This window comes from Salmo salar, chromosome 03, assembly GCF_965601325.2.
Source record: "Salmo salar chromosome 03, fSalSal1, whole genome shotgun sequence".
Lineage (NCBI taxonomy): Eukaryota > Metazoa > Chordata > Actinopteri > Salmoniformes > Salmonidae > Salmo > Salmo salar.
This window is the reverse complement of record NC_138293.1, coordinates 25,748,751-25,770,552: the sequence shown is the minus strand read 5'-3', so window position 1 is coordinate 25,770,552 and position 21,802 is coordinate 25,748,751. Positions and strand designations below refer to the sequence as shown.

Below are 21,802 nucleotides of genomic sequence, written 5' to 3'. Positions count from 1 at the left end.
CTGCTGGCAGTCACTGAGGGGAAGAGTAGTAAGTAACTGAACAGCTTGTTTTGAACAATAGCTATTTTCAACAGGAAACTGGACACATTTACTGCACCTTTATAAGCATTTTAAAGATAATCCATGAATTATGTAATATATACAGTTAAAGTCGGAAGTTTACATACACTTAGGTTGGAGTCATTAAAACTAGTTTTTCAACCACTCCACAAATTTCTTGTTACCAAACTATAGTTTTGGCAAGTCAGTTAGGACATCTACTTTGTGCATGACACAAGTAATTTTTCCAACAATTGTTTACAGACAGATTATTTCACTTATCATTCACTGTATCACAATTCCAGTGGGTCAGAAGTTTACAAACATTGAATTGACTGTGCTTTTAAACAGTTTGGAAAATTCCAGAAAATGATGTCATGGCTTTAGAAGCTTCTGATCGGCTAATTGACATCATTTGAGTCAATTGGAGGTGTACCTGTGGATGCATTTCAAGGCCTACCTTCAAAGTCAGTGACTCTTTGCTTGACATTTCTGGCCCTTCTTTGGACACTGTGTTAACAACCCTCCAGACAAGCTTCAATGCCATACAACTCTCCTTCCGTGGCCTCCAACTGCTCTTAAATACAAGTAAAACTAAACGCATGCTCTTCAACCGATCGCTGCCCGCACCTGCCCGCCCGTCCAGCATCACTACTCAGGACGGTTCTGACTTAGAATATGTGGACAACTACAAATACCTAGGTGTCTGGTTAGACTGTAAACTCTCCTTCCAGACTCACATCAAACATCTCCAATCCAAAGTTAAATCTAGAATTGGCTTCCTATTTCGCAACAAAGCATCCTTCACTCATGCTGCCAAACATACATAAAAAAATGTAAAGGCAATGCTACCAAATACTAATTGAGTGTATGTAAACTTCTGACCCACTGGGAATGTGATGAAAGAAATTAAAGCTGAAATAAATCATTCTCTCTACTATTATTCTGACATTTGACATTCTTAAAATAAAGTGGTGATCCTAACTGACCTTAGAATGTTTACTAGGATTACATTTCAGGAATTGTGGAAAAACAGAGTTTAAATGTATTTGGCTAAGGTGTATGTAAAGTTCCGACTTCAACTGTATACAGTACCAGTCAAAAGTTTGGATACAGGGTTTTTCCAGGGTTTTTCTTTGTTTTTACTATTTTCTACATTGTAGAATAATAGTGACGGTATCAAAACTATGAAATAGCACATATGGAATCATGTAGTAACCAAAAAAGTGTTAAACAAATATTTTTGATTTTAGATTCTTAAAAGTAGCCACCCTTTGCCTTGACGACAGCTTTGCACACTCTTGGCATTCTCTCAACCAGCTTCATTAGGAATGCTTTTCCAACAGTCTTGAAGGTGTTCCCACATGTGCTGAGCACTTGTTGGCTGCTTTTCCTTCACTCTGCAGTCAAAATCATCCCAAACCATCTCAATTGGGTTGAGGTCGGGTGATTGTGGAGGCCAGGTCATCTGATACAGCACTCCATCACTCTCCTTGGTAAAATAGCCCTTACACAGCCTGGAGGTGTGTTTTGGGTCCTGTTGAAAAAGAAATGATAGTGCCACTAAGCGCTAACCAGATAGGATGGAGTATCGCTGCAGAATGCTGTGGTAGCCATGCTGGTTAAGTGTGCCTTGAATTTTAAATAAATCCCTGACAGTGTCACCAGTAAAGCACCTCCACACCATCACACCTCCTCCATGCTTCACAGTCGGAACCACACATGCGGAGATCATCTGCTCAACTACTCTGTATCTCAGAAAGACATGGCGGTTGGAACCAAAAAAAACTCAAATTTGGACTCATCAGACCAAAGGACAGATTTCCACCGGTCTGTTTCTTGGACAAAGCAAGTCTCTTCTCATTATTTGTGTCCTTTAGTAGTGGTTTCTTTGCAGCAATTCGGCCATGAAGGCCTGATTCACGCAATCTCCTCTGAACAGTTGATGTTGAGATGTGTCTGTTAGTTGTACTCTGTGAAGCATTTATTTGGGCTACAATCTGAGGTGCAGTTAACTCTAATGAACTTACCCTCTGCAGCAGAGGTAACTCTGGGTCTTCGTTTCCTGTGGCAGTCCTCATGAGAGCCTATTTCATCATAGAGCTTGATGAAACTTTTAAAGTTCTTTACATTTTCTGGATTGACAGCTCTTCATGTCTTAAAGTAATGACAGACTGTCATTTCTCTTTGCTTATTTGAGCTGTTCTTGCTATAATATGGACATGAACTTTTACCAAATAGGGCTATCTTCTGTATACCACCCCTACCTTGTCACAAGACAACTGATTGGCTCAAATGCATTAAGAAGGAAAGAAATTCCATAAATTAACTTTTAACAAGGCACACCTGTTAATTGAAATGCATTCCAGGTGACTACGTCATGAAGCTGGTTGAGAGAATGCCAAGAGTGTGCAAAGCTGTCATCAAGGCAAAGGCTGGCTACTTTGAAGAATCTGAAATATAACATCTATTTAGATTTTAATAACACTTTTTTGGTTACCACATGATTCCCTATGTGTTATTTCATAGTTTTGAAGTCTTCACTTGTCAGGAATCCCGCTTCCTGAGTCTGTTTCTGCCTGAGATTACTGTTTTCGTTTAAGTGTGGTCTAAGGTTCCTGAACGCACCCTGTCTGGTTGCCAGGCAATGAGGTTAGGTGGGAGATCTATTTATTACCCGCACCTGCATCTCATCAACCTTCTGCACACCTGGTCCTGATCTTCACCTCTTCTTAAACCCTGAGCTGACATCCATTCCCTGCCGGATCGTTAGCAACGAACAATATGTTGTGCCAGCGTATCAGCCTCATGTTTCCTGAGAATTTTGTTTTGTGCTTGTTACTCACTCTCGTTTACTCTGTCTACAGTCATTCTCCCGGAACATTCAACTCCCTTGCCTGGCCGTCGGTGGATACAGTGACTTCATTGGATCAACCCATTTACTCTCATCAACTCACCTCCGCTGCCGCTCCGTCTCCTGGATCACTCAAATTACACATCAAGACTACCAATAAATACTCACCTTCATTTTACTCACCTTGTCCTGGTCTGCTTCTGGGTTCTGTCTTAGAGAATCGTGACAGAACGATCCGGCCAAAAATGAACCCAGCGGACCTGGACTCCGTTCGCCATGCCATTACCCATCAGGGTCAGATGTTGGGACAACACAGCACGGCGCTACAGGAGATCGCGCGTTCAGTTCAGAACTTTTCTAATATTCTGACAAATATCCAGGCTCAGTTCAGTTTGTCGGCGGATCATCCACCACCTGCTTCACCCCTCTCACCTGTCGCTTCTGGAGGGGTTTCCTTCCGTGAGCCAAAGGTTCCGACACCAGATAAGTACGAAGGGGATTTGGGAAAGTGCCGTTCATTTCTTATGCAGTGTGGATTAGTTTTTGATCTACAGCCCTACTCTTACACCACAGACAAGGCTAGGATAGCCTTTGTTATTGAACTGCTACGTGGAAGAGCTCTGGAGTGGGCATCAGCCATATGGGAACAACAGGACACCTGCATGGGGTCATACCAGGAGTTCACGGCAGAGATGAGGAAACCTTTTGACCACCCTGTCCGAGGTAAGGACGCAGCTAAGCAGTTGTTCTCCCTTTTCCAAGGAGCTCGCAGTGTGGCCGATTTTCTTATTGAATTCAGGACATTGGCTGTGGAGAGTGGGTGGAATGAGGGATCACTACAAGCGTTTTTTTTTTACCATGGCTTGTCGGAGCAACTCAAGGATGAGTTGATCTCCTATCCTGAGTCTAGTGACCTGGACAGTCTGGTAGCATTAGCTATTTGGGTGGATAATAGAGTCCTAGAGAGACGGAGGGAGAAGCAATGGGGCACGTCCAATCCTCAGCACCCGTTAACCGGTTCAGTCCTCATAGTGATACGTGCCAGACTACTGCCGTTCAGAGTGGTAGTTTCAATGGCTTCCGGTAGCTTCTCCTTAGAAAGCCCCAGCTGTTCCACTAAGTTGGCATCTATAAAGCTGCCATCTGCACCTGAGTTGATAAATGTGTTAATCGCTAAACTCTGAGTCTTGTTCATGAGGGTAGCAGGAAAAAGAGGTCTAACAGGACTATTGAGAGGTTGAAACTGGCTCGCTAAAAGACCTCCCACTTTTAGCGAGCCGAGCCGTTTAAGATGTTGTCAGGGAATCATTCAGAGGTTATATCCTTCTTCATTTTGCCTTCTTCCCATGTTCCTCTGGTTCTTGGATACCCCTGGCTGAGAAAACACAATCCCACATTCGATTGGGTGACCGGCAAGGTAACTAGTTGGTGCACTGAATGCCATGCTAACTGTCTGAGGACGGCCTGTTCCCATTCGGTTCCCAGTAAGGTCAGTGACTCTAACTCCCCTGAATTGTCCCTGGTTCCTGAAACATATCACGAATTGGGTGAGGTGTTCAGTAAGCAGAAGGCACTGTCACTTCCTCCCCACCGACCGTATGATTGTGCCATTAACCTGTTTCCTGGAGCTGTCTATCCCAAGGGACGATTATACAGCATCTCTCGACCTGAACGGGAGGCTTTGGAGACCTACATAAAGGAGTCTCTAGCTGCTGGTCTCATTCGTCCCTCGTCTTCACCACTGAGGGCAGGATTCTTTTTTGTGAGTAAGAAGGATGGTTCTCTTCGACCATGTATTGATTACCGGGGGTTGAATGATATTACGGTTAAGAACAAGTATCCCCTGCCTTTGATGAACTCTGCTTTCGATTCTTTACAGGGTGCTACTGTGTTTACTAAACTTGACCTACGCAATGCGTATCATCTGGTCCGGATCAGAGAGGGGGACGAGTGGTATCTGGTGATGCCGTTTGGATTGACCAATGCTCCTGCAGTGTTCCAGAGCATGGTTAATGATGTATTGAGAGATATGATCGGTCTGTTCGTGTTCGTTTATCTGGATGACATTTAGATTTTTTCCAAGGAGCATTCCAGCCACGTCCAGCATGTCAAGCAGGTTCTGCAGGGATTGCTGGAGAACTGCCTGTTTGTGAAGGCCGAGAAGTGTGACTTTCACGCCCACACTACATCCTGCCACATCATCTCCCGGGGAGAGATAAAGATGGAGCAAGAGAAGGTTAGGGCAGTTCTGGATTGGGCCCAGCCTGATACGAGATTGCAGCTCCAGAGGTTTCTGGGGTTTGCGAATTTCTATCGTCGGTTTATCCAAGACTACAGCCGTGTGGCCGCTCCATTAACTGTTCTGACTTCTAGCACCAGGACCTTCAGTTGGAATCCTGAGGCAGATCGTGCGTTTCTGGAACTGAAGAGTTGATTCACCAATGCCCCGATTCTCTCTCAACCTGATGCTGCCCAACAGTTTGTCGTGGAAGTGGACGCGTCTGATGTGGGGGTTGGCGCCATCCTGTCCCAGCGAAGCTCCACTGACGGCAAACTCCATCCCTGCGCTTTCTACTCTCGTCGTCTGTCATCGGCGGAGAGGAATTACGATGTGGGTAACCGGGAGCTTCTTGCAGTGAAACTGACATTGGAGGAGTGGCACCACTGGTTGGAGGGAGCGGAGCAACCGTTTATTGTCTGGACTGACCACAAGAATCTAGCGTACGTGCAATCGGCTAGACGTCTCAACTCGCGTCAGGCCAGGTGGGCTTTGTTTTTTGGACCTTTTAATTTTTCCCTGACATTCCGACCTGGATCTAAGAACGGATGTTCTCCAAGACGGAGGAGAGTGGGGCCAAGACCGAGACGATTCTTCCCCAGAACTTCGTCGTGGGAGCTGTCACTTGGAGGATTGAGGAGGAGATTCTGGCAGCCCTTCGGACGCAGCCCGGTCCCGGTAACGGTCCACCCGGTCGGTTGTTTGTGCCTGAGTCTGTCCGGTCTGCTGTCCTCCAATGGTCCCATGCCAGTAAGATGGCTTCTCACCCTGGCGTGGCTCGGACGATGGCGTTACTACGCAGACGATTTTGGTGGCCTGACATGGGAGAAGATACCCGGAGGTTTGTTGCTGCATGCCCAGTATGTGCACAAAATAAGAGTGCCAATCAGGCCAGTTCTGGACTTCTTCACCCCCTACCTATTCCCCGGCGACCATGGTCGCATCTGGCTCTGGACTTTGTTACGGGATTGCCCTCTTCTGGAGGGAACACGGTCATTCTGACTATTGTGGACAGATTCAGCAAGTTCACCCACTTTGTACCCATCTCCAAGCTTCCCTCTGCCTCCGAGACGTCCGAGATCCTGGTTAGGGAGGTTCAGGGTCCACGGGTTGCCCAGTGACATTGTTTCCGACCGTGGTCCTCAGTTTACCTCTGCTGTCTGGAAATCCTTCTGTTTGGCCATTGGAGCCACAGTCAGCCTGACATCTGGATTTCACCCCCAATCTAATGGTCAGGCAGAGAGAGCCAACCAGAAGATGGAATCCACGCTGCGCTGCCTTGTCTCCTCCAACCCCGCCTCTTGGGCCTCTCAGTTGCCGTGGGTCGAGTATGCGCATAATACTCGCCCTACATCTGCTACTGGGATGTCTCCCTTCCAGTGCCTGTACGGTTAACAACCTCCCTTGTTTCCTTCTCAGGAGAAGGATCTCGCGGTACCCTCGGTCCAGGCCCACATTCGTCGTTGCCACCGGACCTGGCATAGGGCCAGAAAGGCTCTCCTTAGAGTTTCTGACCGTTATCAGCTCCAGGCGAATCGTCGCCGGATTCCAGCTCCAGTTTATGCTATTGGAGATAAGGTATGGTTGGCTACACGGGATCTTCCTCTGCGGACGGAATCAAGGAAACTTTCACCTAAGTTCATTGGTCTGTTTGTGGTGGAGAGGGTGATTAATCCCGTTGTGGTTCGACTTACGTTGCCTAGAACTCTGAGTTCACCCCACCTTTCATGTCTCCTGCCTCAAGCCTGTGCACCTCAGTCCTCTGCTACCCCCTCCGCCTCCTCCTCCTCGGATGATCGGAGGTGGTCCAGTCTACACGGTGCGCCGCATTATGGATGCCAGACGTCGGGGTTTTCAGTATCTCGTGGACTGGGAGGGGTATGGTCCTGAGGAGAGGAGTTGGATTCCTCTGTCAAATCCTGGACAATACCCTCCTTACTGACTTCTACCGCCTCCATCCTGGCGCTCCGGGTTGTCCGCCCGGTGGCGTTCGTCGGAGGGGGGGTACTGTCAGGAATCCCGCTTCCTGAGTCTGTTTCTGCCTGAGATGACTGTTTTCGTTTAAGTGTGGTCTAAGGTTCCTGAACGCACCCTGTCTGGTTGCCAGGCAACAGGGTTAGGCGGGAGATCTATTTATTACCCGCACCTGCATCTCATCAACCTTCTGCACACCTGGTCCTGATCTTCACCTCTTCTTAAACCCTGAGCTGACATCCATTCCCTGCCGGATCGTTAGCAACGAACAGTATGTTGTGCCAGCGTATCAGCCTCATGTTTCCTGAGAATTTTGTTTTGTGCTTGTTACTGGTTACTCACTCCCGTTTGCTCTGTCTATAGTCATTCTCCCGGAACATTCAACTCCCTTGCCTGGCCGTCGGTGGATACAGTGACTTCATTGGATCAACCCATTTACTCTCATCAACTCACCTCCGCTGCCACTCCGTCTCCTGGATCACTCAAATTATACATCAAGACTACCAATAAATACTCACCTTCATTTTACTCACTTTGTCCTGGTCTGCTTCTGGGTTCTGTCTTAGAGAATCGTGACATCACTATTATTCTACAATGTAGAAAATAGTGAAAAATAAAGAAAAACCCTTGAATGAGTAGGTGTGTCCAAACTTTTGACTGGTACTGTATTTACTTTTTTATAAAAATAATTTCCCTTATTTAAAAATAAATAAAAAATTCAATCACAAGTGGGGCACCGCCCTTAACACCCTAATGGTGGGCCACTGCTGTCCAAAATGTACTCTATTCATGGGATGACCCAGCTACTGTATCTCAAGGATAATTATATTTTAGAACTATCCATGACAATAACACAAAATGGAACATTGTTGTTGTGCTGTGAGTTTTGTAAGGAAAGTGCCAAGTCTGCAGACAGACAAAAAGCTAGTTGTTTAGATCCAGGTGTTATCTTTAGCGTCATGAGTGTTTTTTTTCCTGATGTATTTCAGTTTTCCAACTGAAATCAGTGCAGTATTTTCATGGAGTCAAGAGGCCTAAGCAGAAAAATAAAGTGGCTGAAGTTTCAAAAGCCAGATAGAGCATTGCATTTTAGCAGAGACTCCAGTTAGTGACACAATCTTTCTTTTGCGTGACTAAATTATTTCTGCAGCAGTAGAATATGAAAAGCTGTAGAACCGATAGGAGAGCAAATAATGTTTTTTCCAGGTATTTCCCCCATTGTTAGTAAGTGGGAGGGCGAGGAAGCCTGAAACAGGTCCTCTTGGGCTGTCTTTTTGACCCCAGACAGATGCAGACACACAGAGAGACGGTTTTGTGTCCCCAGACAACGGTTCATACAGAGCCGGCAAGGGCAATTACATCCCAGGACAAAGGACCCAAGAGGGGGATGAGTGACTGAGAACAGGACCCTGGCTGGGTCAGGGGCCACCAGGAGCCAGTGAAAGCAGCAGAATGTAAAACTCTGTGGAAAGATATGGACATCCCTGCAAAACCACTGTGCAAAGAGACAGTGAAGGCCAAGTCAGCTTCAGAATCATTATAGTGCCATACACCTTCACTCAACCTTCCCTGATTTTATTAAGTGTGAACTAGAAGTTCGTTAGCACTCAATGCTACAAAAACACTTTATACATGCTGGGTACTATACTGAACAAAAATATAAACGCAACATGTAAAGTGTTGGTCCCATGTTTCATGATCTGAAAAACAAAATCCCAGAAATGTTCAATACGCACAAAAAGCTTATTTCTCTCAAATTGTGTACACAAATTTGTTTACATTCCTGTTAGTGAGCATTTCTCATATGCCAAGATAATCCATCTACCTGACAGGTGTGGCATATCAAGAAACTGATTAAACAGCATGATCATTACACAGGTGCACCTTGTGCTGGGGACAATAAAAGGCCATTCTAAAATGTGCAGTTTTGTCACACAAGACGATGCCACAGATTTCTCAAGTTTAGAGGGAGCGTGCAATTGACATGCTGACTCCAGGAATGTCCACCAAAGCTGTTGCCAGAGAATTGAATGTTAATTTCTCTACCATAAACTGCCTCCAACGACGTTTTAGAGAATTTGGCAGTACGTCCAACCGGTCTCACAATCGCAGACCACGTGTAACCACGACAGCCCAGGACCTCCACATCCGGTTTCTTCACCTGTGGGATTATCTGAGGGGGTTGCTGAGGAGTATTTCTGTCTGTAATAAAGCCATTTTGATTGGCTGGGCTTGGCTCCCCAGTGGGTGGGCCTGGCTACCAAGTGGGTGGGCCCAAGCCCTCCAAGGCCCACCCATGGCTGCACCCCTGCCCAGTCATATGAAATCCATAGATTAGGGCCTAATGAATTTATTTCAATTGACAGATTTCCTTATATGAACTGTAACTCAGTAAAATCTTTGAAATTATTGCATGTTGCGTTTATATTTTTGTTCAGTATAGATAGTTAGGGGTTTGGTAAACTAAAATATTAAATGTACTAACTAGATGTTCACAGAAAGCCAGCAGGTTCCAGCACAGTCCAGACAGACTATTTAACAAAGCAGGCGTGTGCGCTCAGGAAGAGCTGAATTACTGATTACCAAGCCAGCCAACCGGCCATTTCCCAGCCAGTGTTATTGCTTTTCTTTTCCCATGATTATTCCAAGATTCTGTATTTGTTCCTACTTCCTCTCTCCTTGACCAATGGCCTCACCTCCTTTGATATATCAGAAAAGGTAGCGCTTCTGTGTGGCTTTTTCATGTCATGCAAAGCAGAGTATTTATATTAGATAGCGTGGGTTTTCCCTCTGCTTCTGTGATGGAGGATAATTACTAGTGACTGGAGTCACCAGATTAGATTGTAATTGATTTGTCAAAGTGCCTGAGTGAAACTACAGGAAGACAAACAGAACAGTGGGAAAGACAAACAGAACAGTGGGAAAAGAGGGGGAAGAAGAAGAAATACAGACTACAGCATGTCCCAACCACTTCCAGGTTATTATTATCATGCATCAAAGAGAGAGAAAGATGTAGGATGGTCGAATGACCAACCCAACACACCATGATGAAAGGACCAACAACATTTTAAATATGTTCAAATTAAAATATCTTTAAAATGGTTTCCGAAGCGAAACAGGACAACAATCAGTAAAAATCTCTAATTGTGTGCTCTGTCCTGAGACTGTTGTGGTACGGGGTATCTAGGCAGGCTGCTCTGCTTTGTCCACACACACAAACACACACACAATAACACACGAACACACACTAGTAACCTGTGTCTGTTTCTCTCATTCTAGCAGACAGGTCTGTTGGCTCCTGGTTGGGACATTTAACCAGTCATGTGGTGATTGAGATCTCGTCTCAAGTCTTTTCTCATCTGGCCTTTGTTATTGTCAAGTCTCCTTCAGGAGACAGAGAAGAGAAGCCTTCTTGTCACAACTTCCGCCGAAGTCGGTCCCTCTCCTTGTTCGGGCGGTGTTCGGCGGTCGACGTCACCGACCTTCTGGCCATCACTGATCCATTTTTCATTTTCCTTTGGTTTTGTCTTGTCTTCCTTCACACCTGGTTCCAATCCCATCAATTACATGTTGTGTATTTAACCCTCTGTTTCCCCTCATGTCCTTGTCAGAGATTGTTTTATTGTATGTGTTTGTGCTAGTATGTGTTGGTGTGTGGGTTTTGTACCCACTTTGTTATTTTTGTATATTTTGGTTTTTGGAGTTTGGTCAGCAATTATTAAAGGACTCCGTTTATACCAAGTTTGTTCTCCTGCGCCTGACTTCCCTGCCACCAACATGCACCCATTACACTTCTAGGCTTGTTCAGACAGATAACATCGTCAGCAGGCTAAGAGGAGATTGAACAGGAAAGCGGGCAGTGATGGTGGGCACAAATATTTACTTGGTCACACTAACACACTTTTGTCCAAAGAGACGTGTCTCTCCATGGTCCATGGATGGGGTAGAAAGAGTGATATGGCTGCCATGGATTCTACAGTAACCTTAACTACTGCTGTACTGCCAATCAACATCCATATTGCTGACACAGCGTGATATTTGATCTGATTTTGAACAGACATGGTCCATCTGTCTTAGTTTGTGATGACTGACAGTCATGTGGTAGAGAGGGTGAACCAATTACAGGGCAAAATGTTGAGTGATTCAAAAAGAAAAGGTAGTCATCATCAATCAGAGAAGACGTGGAGTAGATTCTGCAGAATGTATGTGATTAAACCACAAAATATTTGATAACGCCACAATGTGTAATCTTGACAGTTGTCTTTGGGTGTGAAACAGACCTACAGTGCATTCGGAAAGTATTCAGACCCCTTGACTTTTTCCACATGTAGTTACGTTACAGCCTTATTCTAAAATGGATTTTAAAAATCTTCACAAAATACCCCATAATGCCAAACCAAAAACAGGTTTTTAGAAATGTTTGCAAATTTATAAAAAATAAAAACTGAAATATAACATTTACATTAGCATTCAGACCCTTTACTCAATACTTTGTTGAAGGGCCTTTGGCACTGATTACAGCCTTGAGTCTTCTTGGGTAGGGCGCTACAAGCTTGGCACACCTGTATTTGGGGAGTTTCTTACCATTCTTCTCTGCAGATTCTCTCAAGCTCTGTCAGGTTGGATGGGGAGCGTCACTGCACAGGTATTTTCAGCTCTCTCCAGAGATGTTCGATCGGGTTCAAGTCTGGGCTCTGGCTGGGCCACTCAAGGACATTCAGAGACTTGTCCCAAAGCCACTCCTGCGTTGTCTTGGCTGTGTGCTTAGGATCGTTGTCCTGTTGGAAGGTGAATCTTCGCCCCAGTCTGAGGTCCTGAGCGCTCTGGAGCAGGTTTTCATCAAGGATCTCTCTGTACTTTGCTCCATTCATCTTTCCTTCGATCCTGACTAGTCTCCCAGTCCCTGAAAAACATCCCCCGAGCGTGATGCTGCCACCACCATACTTCACTGTAGGGATGGTGCCAGGTTTCCTCCAGACGTGACGCTTGGCATTCAGGCCAAAGAGTTCAATCTTGGTTTCATCAGACCAGAGAATCGTGTTTCTCATGGTCTGAGAGTCCTTTAGGTGCCTTTTGGCAAACTCCAACCGGGCTGTCATGTGCCTTTTACGGAAGAGTGGCTTCCGTCTGGCCACTCTACCATAAAGGCTTGTTTGGTCGAGTGCTGCAGAGATGGTTGTCCTTCTGGAAAGTTCTCCCATCTACAGAGAGGAACTCTGGAGCTCTGTCAGAGTGACCATTAGGTTCTTGGTCACCTCCCTGACCAAGGCCCTTATCCTCCAATTGCTCAGTTGAGTCTCCAGGAAGTCTTCGTGCTTCCAAACTTCTTCCATTTAAGAATGATGGGGGCCATTGTATTCTTAGGGACCTTCAATGCTGGAAGAAAAAAAATTGTGCCTCGACACAATCCTGTTTCGGAGCTCTACGGACAATTCCTTCAACCTCATGGCTTGGTTTTTGCTCCACATGCACTGTCAACTGTGGGACCTTCTATACTGTAGACAGGTGTGTGCCTTTCCAAATCATGTCCAATCAATTGAATTTACCACAGGTGGTCTCCAATCAAGTTGTAGAAACATCTCTAGGATGATCAATGGAAACAGGATGCACCTGAGCTCAATTTCGAGTCTCATAGCAAAGGGTCTGAATACTTATGCAAATAAGGTATTTCTGATTTTTATTTTTAATAGATTTACAAAAAATTTTAAACTGTTTTTGCTTTGTCATAATGGAGTATTGTGTGTAGATTGATGAGGAAAAACATTTATTTGATCAATTTTAGAATAAGGCTGTAATGTAACAAAATGTGGAAAAAGACAAGGGGTCTAAATACTTTCCCGAATGCACTGTTCCTTGCCATTTGAATTTAATTAATGCTATGATGCCTTTCTTTAAATCCCATTTGTAAAACACATTTGTCAGCAACAGATCCTGCATGATTAAAGAACCTTTTCATATATATTCATTAGTAGAAACATTACATCCATGCAATTTTCCAAATCTGGTCAAAATAAATGCATCATATACAAAGCCCATTGAAACTGTGCTTTGTGGTGTGAATGCAAAAACGCCAGTGTGTGGTGTGAATGCAGCCTAGTCTGCAATTTTTTTTTTACATCTTTGGACATAAACCCATTTGTGTAAACAGCATGTATAATGTACATGTATGACCATGTCATGGGTGTGGACCACTCACTGGCGTTTTTCTAAACTCAATAAAACGTCAACTACCTCAGACTACTGAAAGATCTGGTTGAATGGTTGTTTGTCCATATTTTACAAATGTTTGCATTTAACTTTTAGTTTTTAGAAGCAAAAATGTTTGTCTAGAGTATCTGTTTGTCAACTCCGTCAGTGGCTTGTCAATTCTAGTGGCATAGCGAAACTGCGCTATGCCACTGGGACCACAGCTGTGTGCAAACAAATCATACTTTCCCACAACCTCTGTTATGCCATTTTGCAAGCTAAAATGTATAATCACAATAATACGTCATTGTGAGATATGGTTTAGGTTCTTGAAAAATGACAGTCCATAGAGAACAAGCCGATTTTTGTAATGAGCTGTTTGCGAAATAACAAATGAAGTCCCATCATAGATTTCTTTATGAGTCAAATTAAATCTATCCAAGAAAGTAGGCCATGGCACTTTCTGCCAAACTGAAATCTTCTTAATTGTTTAGAAAACAGGAGGAGACTTACTCTCTTTGAACACGGATAAATACAAAAGGAGAAACGTGACCCTACCAGCCATTCTTATCTTCATTTCTATTTGTCCTAGATGTCTTGGGCTGATATTGTATTTGATAATACAAGTTAGGAATTAGCTTTCTATTTTTGTTCCTTTAAATCTACAAATAAACACTTTAGAATAGGCTGGTAGAAGTTATATCATGAACATCATCAACATTTGGTTTCGTTTTGGTTGATATTGAGCCAAAACACAAAAACGTTTATCTGCTGGACATGAAATTGCCTGGTTGAGTCTGTATGACACCGTAAAAAAGAAAGCACGTGCGAGCGCATGTGTAGTAGGCGCGCAGAAGAGTGAAAGTGAAGGGAAAAAGTCCAGTTTTCCTCAGGAAACTAACTCCATTTCCACTTGGCTCCAGACACAACGGTTACTCCGGAATCTGATTTGCGTAGGACGTTTAAAAATAACGGGGTATAAAGGCATGGTCACACATAGGAGGAATTGGGCAGTCCACTCCGCACATGAGCTCTAGATAGGTTATGAGTCTCTGCTTTAAAGATGATTCACACATATCTCTTACTCATAATGTTTTATTTCAATTAGAAACTCCTTATTGTATGTTTAATGTAGTCTATTTTAAAATATATATAGCGTGAAGGTATGGCACTTAGCTGTTCAACAAAAGTTTCACATATTTTTTATGCAGCTGGTCACATCATGTTGAACATAAAGACACAATTTGTTGAATTTCTCTTTAAACTGTATATTTCCAGGTAACAAAAAAACATTATGCGATTCTTTATTATATTTGTACAAATACCTAACATATTTGTACAATTCAACCTTGTCTTCAGGGTGGCAAGCCTCGCAGCAGATGTTATAACCCCCTGTAATGCTCTATGCGCCAAGCACCTAGATGTGCATAATAATCAAGCCAACGAATGGCCTTGTTTATGTAAAGGTCATTAACACACGTGTACACTAACAGCTTTGTCTACTGTCAAGATTAACACATTGTTTCGATGGCCCTGTTAATGGCACGAGTTCACACATTTCTAATTGTTTCAATGTTAAACAACTAGTGGATCACGTTGAGACAAATGAATGGCATTAGGCCTAGACATATAGATTGTCAAATCGTTGCAAGAAAATAATGTCTGTCACAGAGGGGTGAAACGAAACTCTAGTAACAGCTGGATATTTAACTTTCAAAATAATGCGTTCGGCAGTTGTTCCAGTTAACTCAGTTAGGCCTAGGGTTGCTTCTTTTAAAACACTTGAAATATGTATTTTTGAGTGGTCTAATTTAGAAGACCATACTGTCATATTGAAGTTTAGAAACGTTAGAAACATTATTTCAGATAAATGATATCAGATAAATTCTCTGATTATTGAACTAATTGCATAGCAGGTTCGCACAGGGTGTGTCGCCCCCTTCGGTTATACATGATGGAATCTTATGAGGAGCGGTTGGGATTGTTTTGGCAAGGTCTCAAAAGTACTTGGTTTTGAGTGGGAAAGCAAAGGGAACAATGATTCAAACGAATATCAATAAATATACATGTAGGACACATCTCCTTATAATATATAATATGTTTAGAATCATATTCTACTAGAATTATATTAATACATGGTTAATACATGATTATTATTATTGATTAATCATGTGATTGAAATATGAGTGTAGATTTGCAATTGTTGCAATTGTACAAGTTGTACTTCACAAATCATAATGACAAAATAAACTTGGCTTTGTAAAAATGTAATATCATGACAGCTTTAGCTACAGTAAAACTTACTGAAAAGAATGAGTGTTATATGGCCCATACAACCTTTCTTCTATTTAATTAAGCCCAACATGCTATGGCTTTTACTAAATAATATTTTGATATTTTGTAAGACTTTAAAAATGCATTTCGCTAATTCAGACACTGGCATTTGGTGACAATACAGGACATGTAAAAGAGTAGTTAGCCTACCTCAACACTTCACCCTATTGGTCGACAGGTGAGACACCCCCGCAAAGTCCTCCCAGTCCCGGGCTATAACAAGCTGGCCCTAGTTATCAGGACTTACATCGTTTGACTTGGATCGCAACCCATCGTATCGTTAGATGTTTTGGGGGTAAATCTGACAGTTTCGTTTGGCTTTCTGAATTTGGACAGGAGTAAAAGGTTGAATATAATAACATTTTGCAATGGCTCTCGCTGATGCGATGCTGCAGTCGATTACTACGTTTTCCAGCAGTCCGACTATGGAGGAGAAGCAGTCTGCGATTTTCCATGTAAGTGTAATTTTTTCTAAGTCATTTCTTCAGCTGAAATTTGCTGAACATTGTTATGTAATTTGGACGATATGTATAGCCTATTACACAAATCAAAATGTATAACTGTTTCGGAAAGAGGTTCTTGACTGAAACAATGTTTGAATGCCAATTTCGTTGTATTTACATTATAGGACTGGAAAGTTGATGGTTTCCATACCAGCGCAACAGGTGACGATTTGAAATCCCAGATCGAAGTTGAGTTCAGTATTGTTGAATCACCTGCGGTGACCAGAGATGAAGACGACCTGGGGAAATTCTTGGATTTAGAGTTCATTTTATCCAACACCATTGGATCTGAAAGTGGAACCAATGACAACTTATCTTCTCAGCAGGCTTACTCCTACTCACTGCCCGAGTCCCCGGAAAGCTGCAGCACAGGGCATGACAGTGACGGCTCTCAGTTTACACCCAACGCATACGGCAGCAGCAACTTCAACACAAGTCCCGGACACAGTCTGGTAGCCGAGCTGCTGACCCCCGAGATGAACTATCATAGCGACTCACTGCTAGACTACAGCCTGAAACAGCCTGCCACGGACAGGCCGGAGTATACTGAACTGCGTGCCTTGAACACAGCCACTGCGCCTGCAGTGCACTTTCAACTGACTAACTCTCATCCCATGGGATATAAAATAAAGACAGAAACCACTGAGCAGTCGTGCATGATGGCAGGTGGCTTCATGGGACACACGTATGAACAGAAACACATGCGTTCCATGCACACAGCGTTCGCGCACCATCAACATACTGCTCAGGGGTTTGCATCTCACGACATGCAACAGAGTGTGTCCCGAGACGGGATGGGGCGCAAAGACTGTCACTTGGCAGAGATTAGCTCTCATCACCAGCATTCTCACATGGCACACCCGCAACAGTATGCCCCATATCCACCACAGTACGCCCATCACCAAGGTGAGCAACAGTACGGGATGTTTAGAGAGCCCATGAGGGTGCACCACCCGTCCATGCCGGGGCTGATATTGACACCACCATCATCGCCACTTTTGGAGTTCTACGCACCAGAAGACAGCAAACCTAAACGGGGCCGCAGGTCTTGGGCGAGAAAACGCACCGCGACGCACAGCTGTGAATTCCCTGAATGTGGGAAGACTTACACCAAGAGTTCCCACCTAAAGGCTCACATGCGAACACACACAGGTAATTATATTTTTCATTTTATATTTTTTTGTTGATATCTGCTATGATGTAAAAAAAAATGTTAGCCCGTTTTTCTAATGATTTCACCCACAACATGTAGCCTAAACTGTATTTCTTTGTTATCCATAGGCGAGAAACCATACCATTGCAATTGGGAAGGCTGCGGGTGGAAATTCGCGAGGTCTGACGAGCTGACGCGTCATTATAGAAAGCACACCGGTCACAGGCCTTTCCAGTGCCACTTGTGCGAGAGGGCATTCTCGCGCTCCGATCACCTTGCGCTGCACATGAAGAGGCACATGTAAACAGAGAAAGTTGGATCTGACTTTCAACGTTCTATTTTTGTATCATGGCGCATGACATGACATGTAAATGCTTGTACATATTATCATTCTATTCTAAATTATGGTAGTACAGTATTTAATTAAGGAAAAGGAGAGCCTTTCTTGCCTACTCTTCTATTTATGAGTGTTGGTGACTGCTGATGGTTGCTATTTTGGCTTTTGAAATAAAACACTGAACAAGGGCAGGACCCAATATGTCTTTACATACTGTACATGTTAATGTCCATCTATCACTTAGGCCTACTGCATCATTTTCATACTTTCACATCAGGTCAGGGTTTTTCCTTTTTTGTTGCTTATTATAAGAAACACCATTCTTTTTTCTGTGGTTTTCTAAAGTTTTTACAATAAAATGATGTACATTTAAAAACTGATAGTTTTTTTCTATTTAATAGTTTGAAAGCTTATTATGCTTCTCAAAGTGCTCTTAACTAAATCAGGCACTAAGCATTGCTTTTCAATGTTTTATACATTTTGTTTAAATAATTATGCAAAAGTTGTACGGAATATTGTCAGAAAACTGTACTAGATATACTTGAAGTTCTGGGCAAAATATTTGAAAAAGTATACTTGTAAGGGCAATGCATTTTCATTCTTGGACAGCAACACATTTTTTTTTTTACTCTGTAAGAGCAATACCTCTTAATTCGGATACTTTAAACTGCATCAAAGCAAATATAGTTTGGTAAAATCACCAAGACAAAGTGTTAAAAGAGCTCTGTGTTTTATGAAAATAAAATGATATGGAAATAAATCATTGTTTTTCTTTTTCATTTAACATGAATAGTGTTCACATTGCAGTATCCAACAAAGGTCTGGCCCAGAAATAGATCTAGTATGAGTTCTAACATCCTTTTTGTAATAGTAACATGTAACACTTTTATTGAGGCTTCCTAAAACGTGGTGGCCTAAGGAAATACTACAGAACGTGGCCTATACCGTAGATCTAAATATCTATAATTTACACCTTCACAGACAGATTTGCATAGGCATAAAAGTTGTCCCAATGTAGTTGTCCCAGCTCGATTTGGGTATGTCATTTTAGGCGAAAATTGAAAAAAAGGGTCAGATCCTTAACACATGAGTGTTGTTTTCTATTTTTCTCACATATTCGAATTCAAAATGAGGAAACCAAAATATGTGTGGCTCTTTAGACTGATATCATACACTCTTAGAACAATAAGTGCCATCTAGAACCTAAAACGGTTATTCTGCTGTCCCCATAGGAAAACCCATTGAAGAACCCTTTTTCGTTCCAAGTAGAACCCTTTTGGGTTCCATGTAGAACCCTCTGTGGAAAGGGTTCTACATGCGACCCAAAAGGGTTGTACCTGAATGCAAAAAGAGTTCTACTTGGAACCAAAAAGGGTTCACCTATGGGTGAACAGCCAAAGAACAGTTTTGGAACCATTTTTCTAAGAGTGTATTAACAGCTGAGGGCAGATTCACATATTCTCTGAGTAATACTAATAATACTCTATTATACAGCATTTCACGCTAAAATGTTTGTACTTGTTGCTTCAAGTCATAAGACACTTAGTTTATTTTTTGAATGTCAGCCCCATAAAGTACACTGCAACTGACGTTAACTTCAGTCTATAATCCCTGTGCTCAAATTCTGAGCACAGGGATTATAAAAACGTCAGGTTGGGACCTACTTCCCTGCTTCTGAACCACCAATGTAATTTAAAATTATTGCAAAGCCAAATGAAGAGATGCCATAGCAACAGTTACGACTATATTTATAGTAATACACTGTAATTACGTGGATTTGTGGGTGCCACTGTCATGATTGGCTGAACAGAAGGCAAATGTCGCCCTCTCGTGTTCATTTTACCAACTTCCATTTATTAGGCTACATTTAAAGTGAAAAATGCTTTAAATTCTATCACCTACCTCATGAGGGCAGTCTTGCACCATTACACTGATATAACCAAGCAGTAATTCCTCCAGAATTCAATTGAGCCAAGTCAAAGCAAGGATATCCCTTTTTCCTTGGTCTTAGTATTCATGAAGTGGAGTATATTTGTTTACCTTCATTTCCAAAATTACATTAGCTCACACTTATCTAAATAGAAATACAAACAAATTTCCTTACATAAAGCAGTCCTTACAAAAACGGATGATATACACTGTAATAATATTGCAATTATAATATGGTCTCTTTATTCACGATTCATTCAGGATTATCCGTAATCATGGTAGCATCCACATGAATGTAGAAGGGTTTAGAAACATATCCTATTCTTTTTTTACAATAAAAGTGACTCCAGAATGACACAATGCATTATTTACCATTCATTTCTATTGGGCACAAAAGAATCTGAAACACAACCAAAACAAACTGCAAAGTCACAAGCTTGTAAGCATTGTGTACTAGGAATATGGGACCACATTTTTAACTTTTCACTACTTTAATACACATACAAGTGAATTTGTCCCTTTAATGGAAGGACTATGTACAAAAAGTGCTGCAATTTCTAAACTGTTCACCCAGTCTGCACTTTAACCCTTATAGTCATTGAATCATTTCAAATCCAAAGTTCTGGAGTCAGAGCCAAAACAACAAAACATGTGTCACTGTCCCAATACTTTTGGAGCTCACTATATATGGCCTATATTGAGCTGAATAATACAACTATCTGATATATGGGTGGTTCAACCTGGGTTTCACTTAGCATAGCGTGGGGGACACAATGTTTGCTTGAAATGTGTCCCTTCCTTTTCAACAGATAGGCATCCTAAGTGACTGGGTATCAGGGTTGCTGGTCTATAATTCCTATGTTTGTAGGGAATGAGGGTGTGCATAATAATTTATTGTTTCCAAATATAGACTATATCTAATCCTTTTGGATAGTTGACTGCGCCATTCAATAACTGTATCATCAAGTTGAAGTAGACATATGGTCATAAGTGTTGATTCACATTGGTTCACATTTTAGTATTATACAGTTATTATACAGTAATAACAAATTCTCTAGATTCCAATTATTGACAGTCAAAGCACATGGCATATTTTAACTCACGTATGTATACAGTTTGACTAAGTGCAGCAGAGCAATTGGTACTGTACCATGGATTGTTTAATTCATTAATATTATTAATTAATATAATAATAATACAAATAATAATAATAAATGCCATTTACCAGATGCATTTATCCAAAGCGACTTACAGTCTTGCGTGAATGCATTTTTTTACGCAGGGGAAATCCCGGGAATGGAGCACACGATCCTGGCGTTACAAGTGCCATGCTCTACCAACTGAGCTACTAAGGACCATTACTACTGTGATGCATAATTGCCATGGTAATTTGGAATGTCCAGTCAATGAGCACAGATTCAAAATTGGCCTACAAACGCATACGTCAAATGCTTTATGATAGCATGATCTCCTGTCCTAACAGTACCATTCCAAACACAAAAAAAGGATTTAACTAACAGGCCTAGCTGATGGCTAGTAAGGGACCTAAATTCTCCTCCTGCCAACTCTCCTCTTGCGCCTCATGCTCCGAGTGGCTCTACGCCTCCTGCGGACTGGGCGAGAAGTGGTTCGTCTGCATCTGAGCATGATTAGTCTTATACCCAGTGAGTGGCTGGGACTCGGCTTGGGCGGGATCCAGATTGTCATACTTTCATACGACCTTATGCCACACTGGGATATTCAGTAATACCGGCACTGAACACAAGGAGCGCTATTTTCAATCACCACTGAGCCTTTGTAATCCAAAGGTTAGCAATGCAAACAAGCACATGTAAAATCCCATAGAGAATGCTAGCTAAAAGCTACCAAGCGCACTGTGAACATTTTATAATCTCTGACCTAAAGTATTTACAGGACAGACATCCCAGCTCATAAAGTTATACAAGTAAAAAAAAATTCTACTCACAGTTTGCTGCACACACAGAACAAATATTAGACAGCGAGGTTCTTGATCCAGGAGACGATTCTCTGCTCTTAACAAGCAAAGCTTATTGTGGCAAGCAAACCACTTTAAAAAAAAAATATATATATATATATATATATATATATATATATATATATATATATATATATATATATATATATATATATTTAGGAGGTAGATCAGCTTTAATATTGCAGATAGATTCTAACTTCCATCAATGTAATTGTCTGC

At 42.3% G+C, this 21,802-nt stretch overlaps 1 protein-coding gene across 1 annotated transcript; it reads left to right on the top strand.

The window, feature by feature from the left end:
• The first annotated feature begins 15,921 nt into the window (after positions 1-15,921).
• LOC100217346 (Kruppel-like factor 4) lies at positions 15,922-18,418 on the top strand. The gene is given in 3 exon segments (NM_001142713.1): positions 15,922-16,120; positions 16,294-17,320; positions 17,450-18,418. Coding segments are annotated over 3 exon segments (1,290 nt in total). The 5' UTR covers positions 15,922-16,033; the 3' UTR covers positions 17,626-18,418.
• The last annotated feature ends 3,384 nt before the right edge of the window (positions 18,419-21,802 follow it).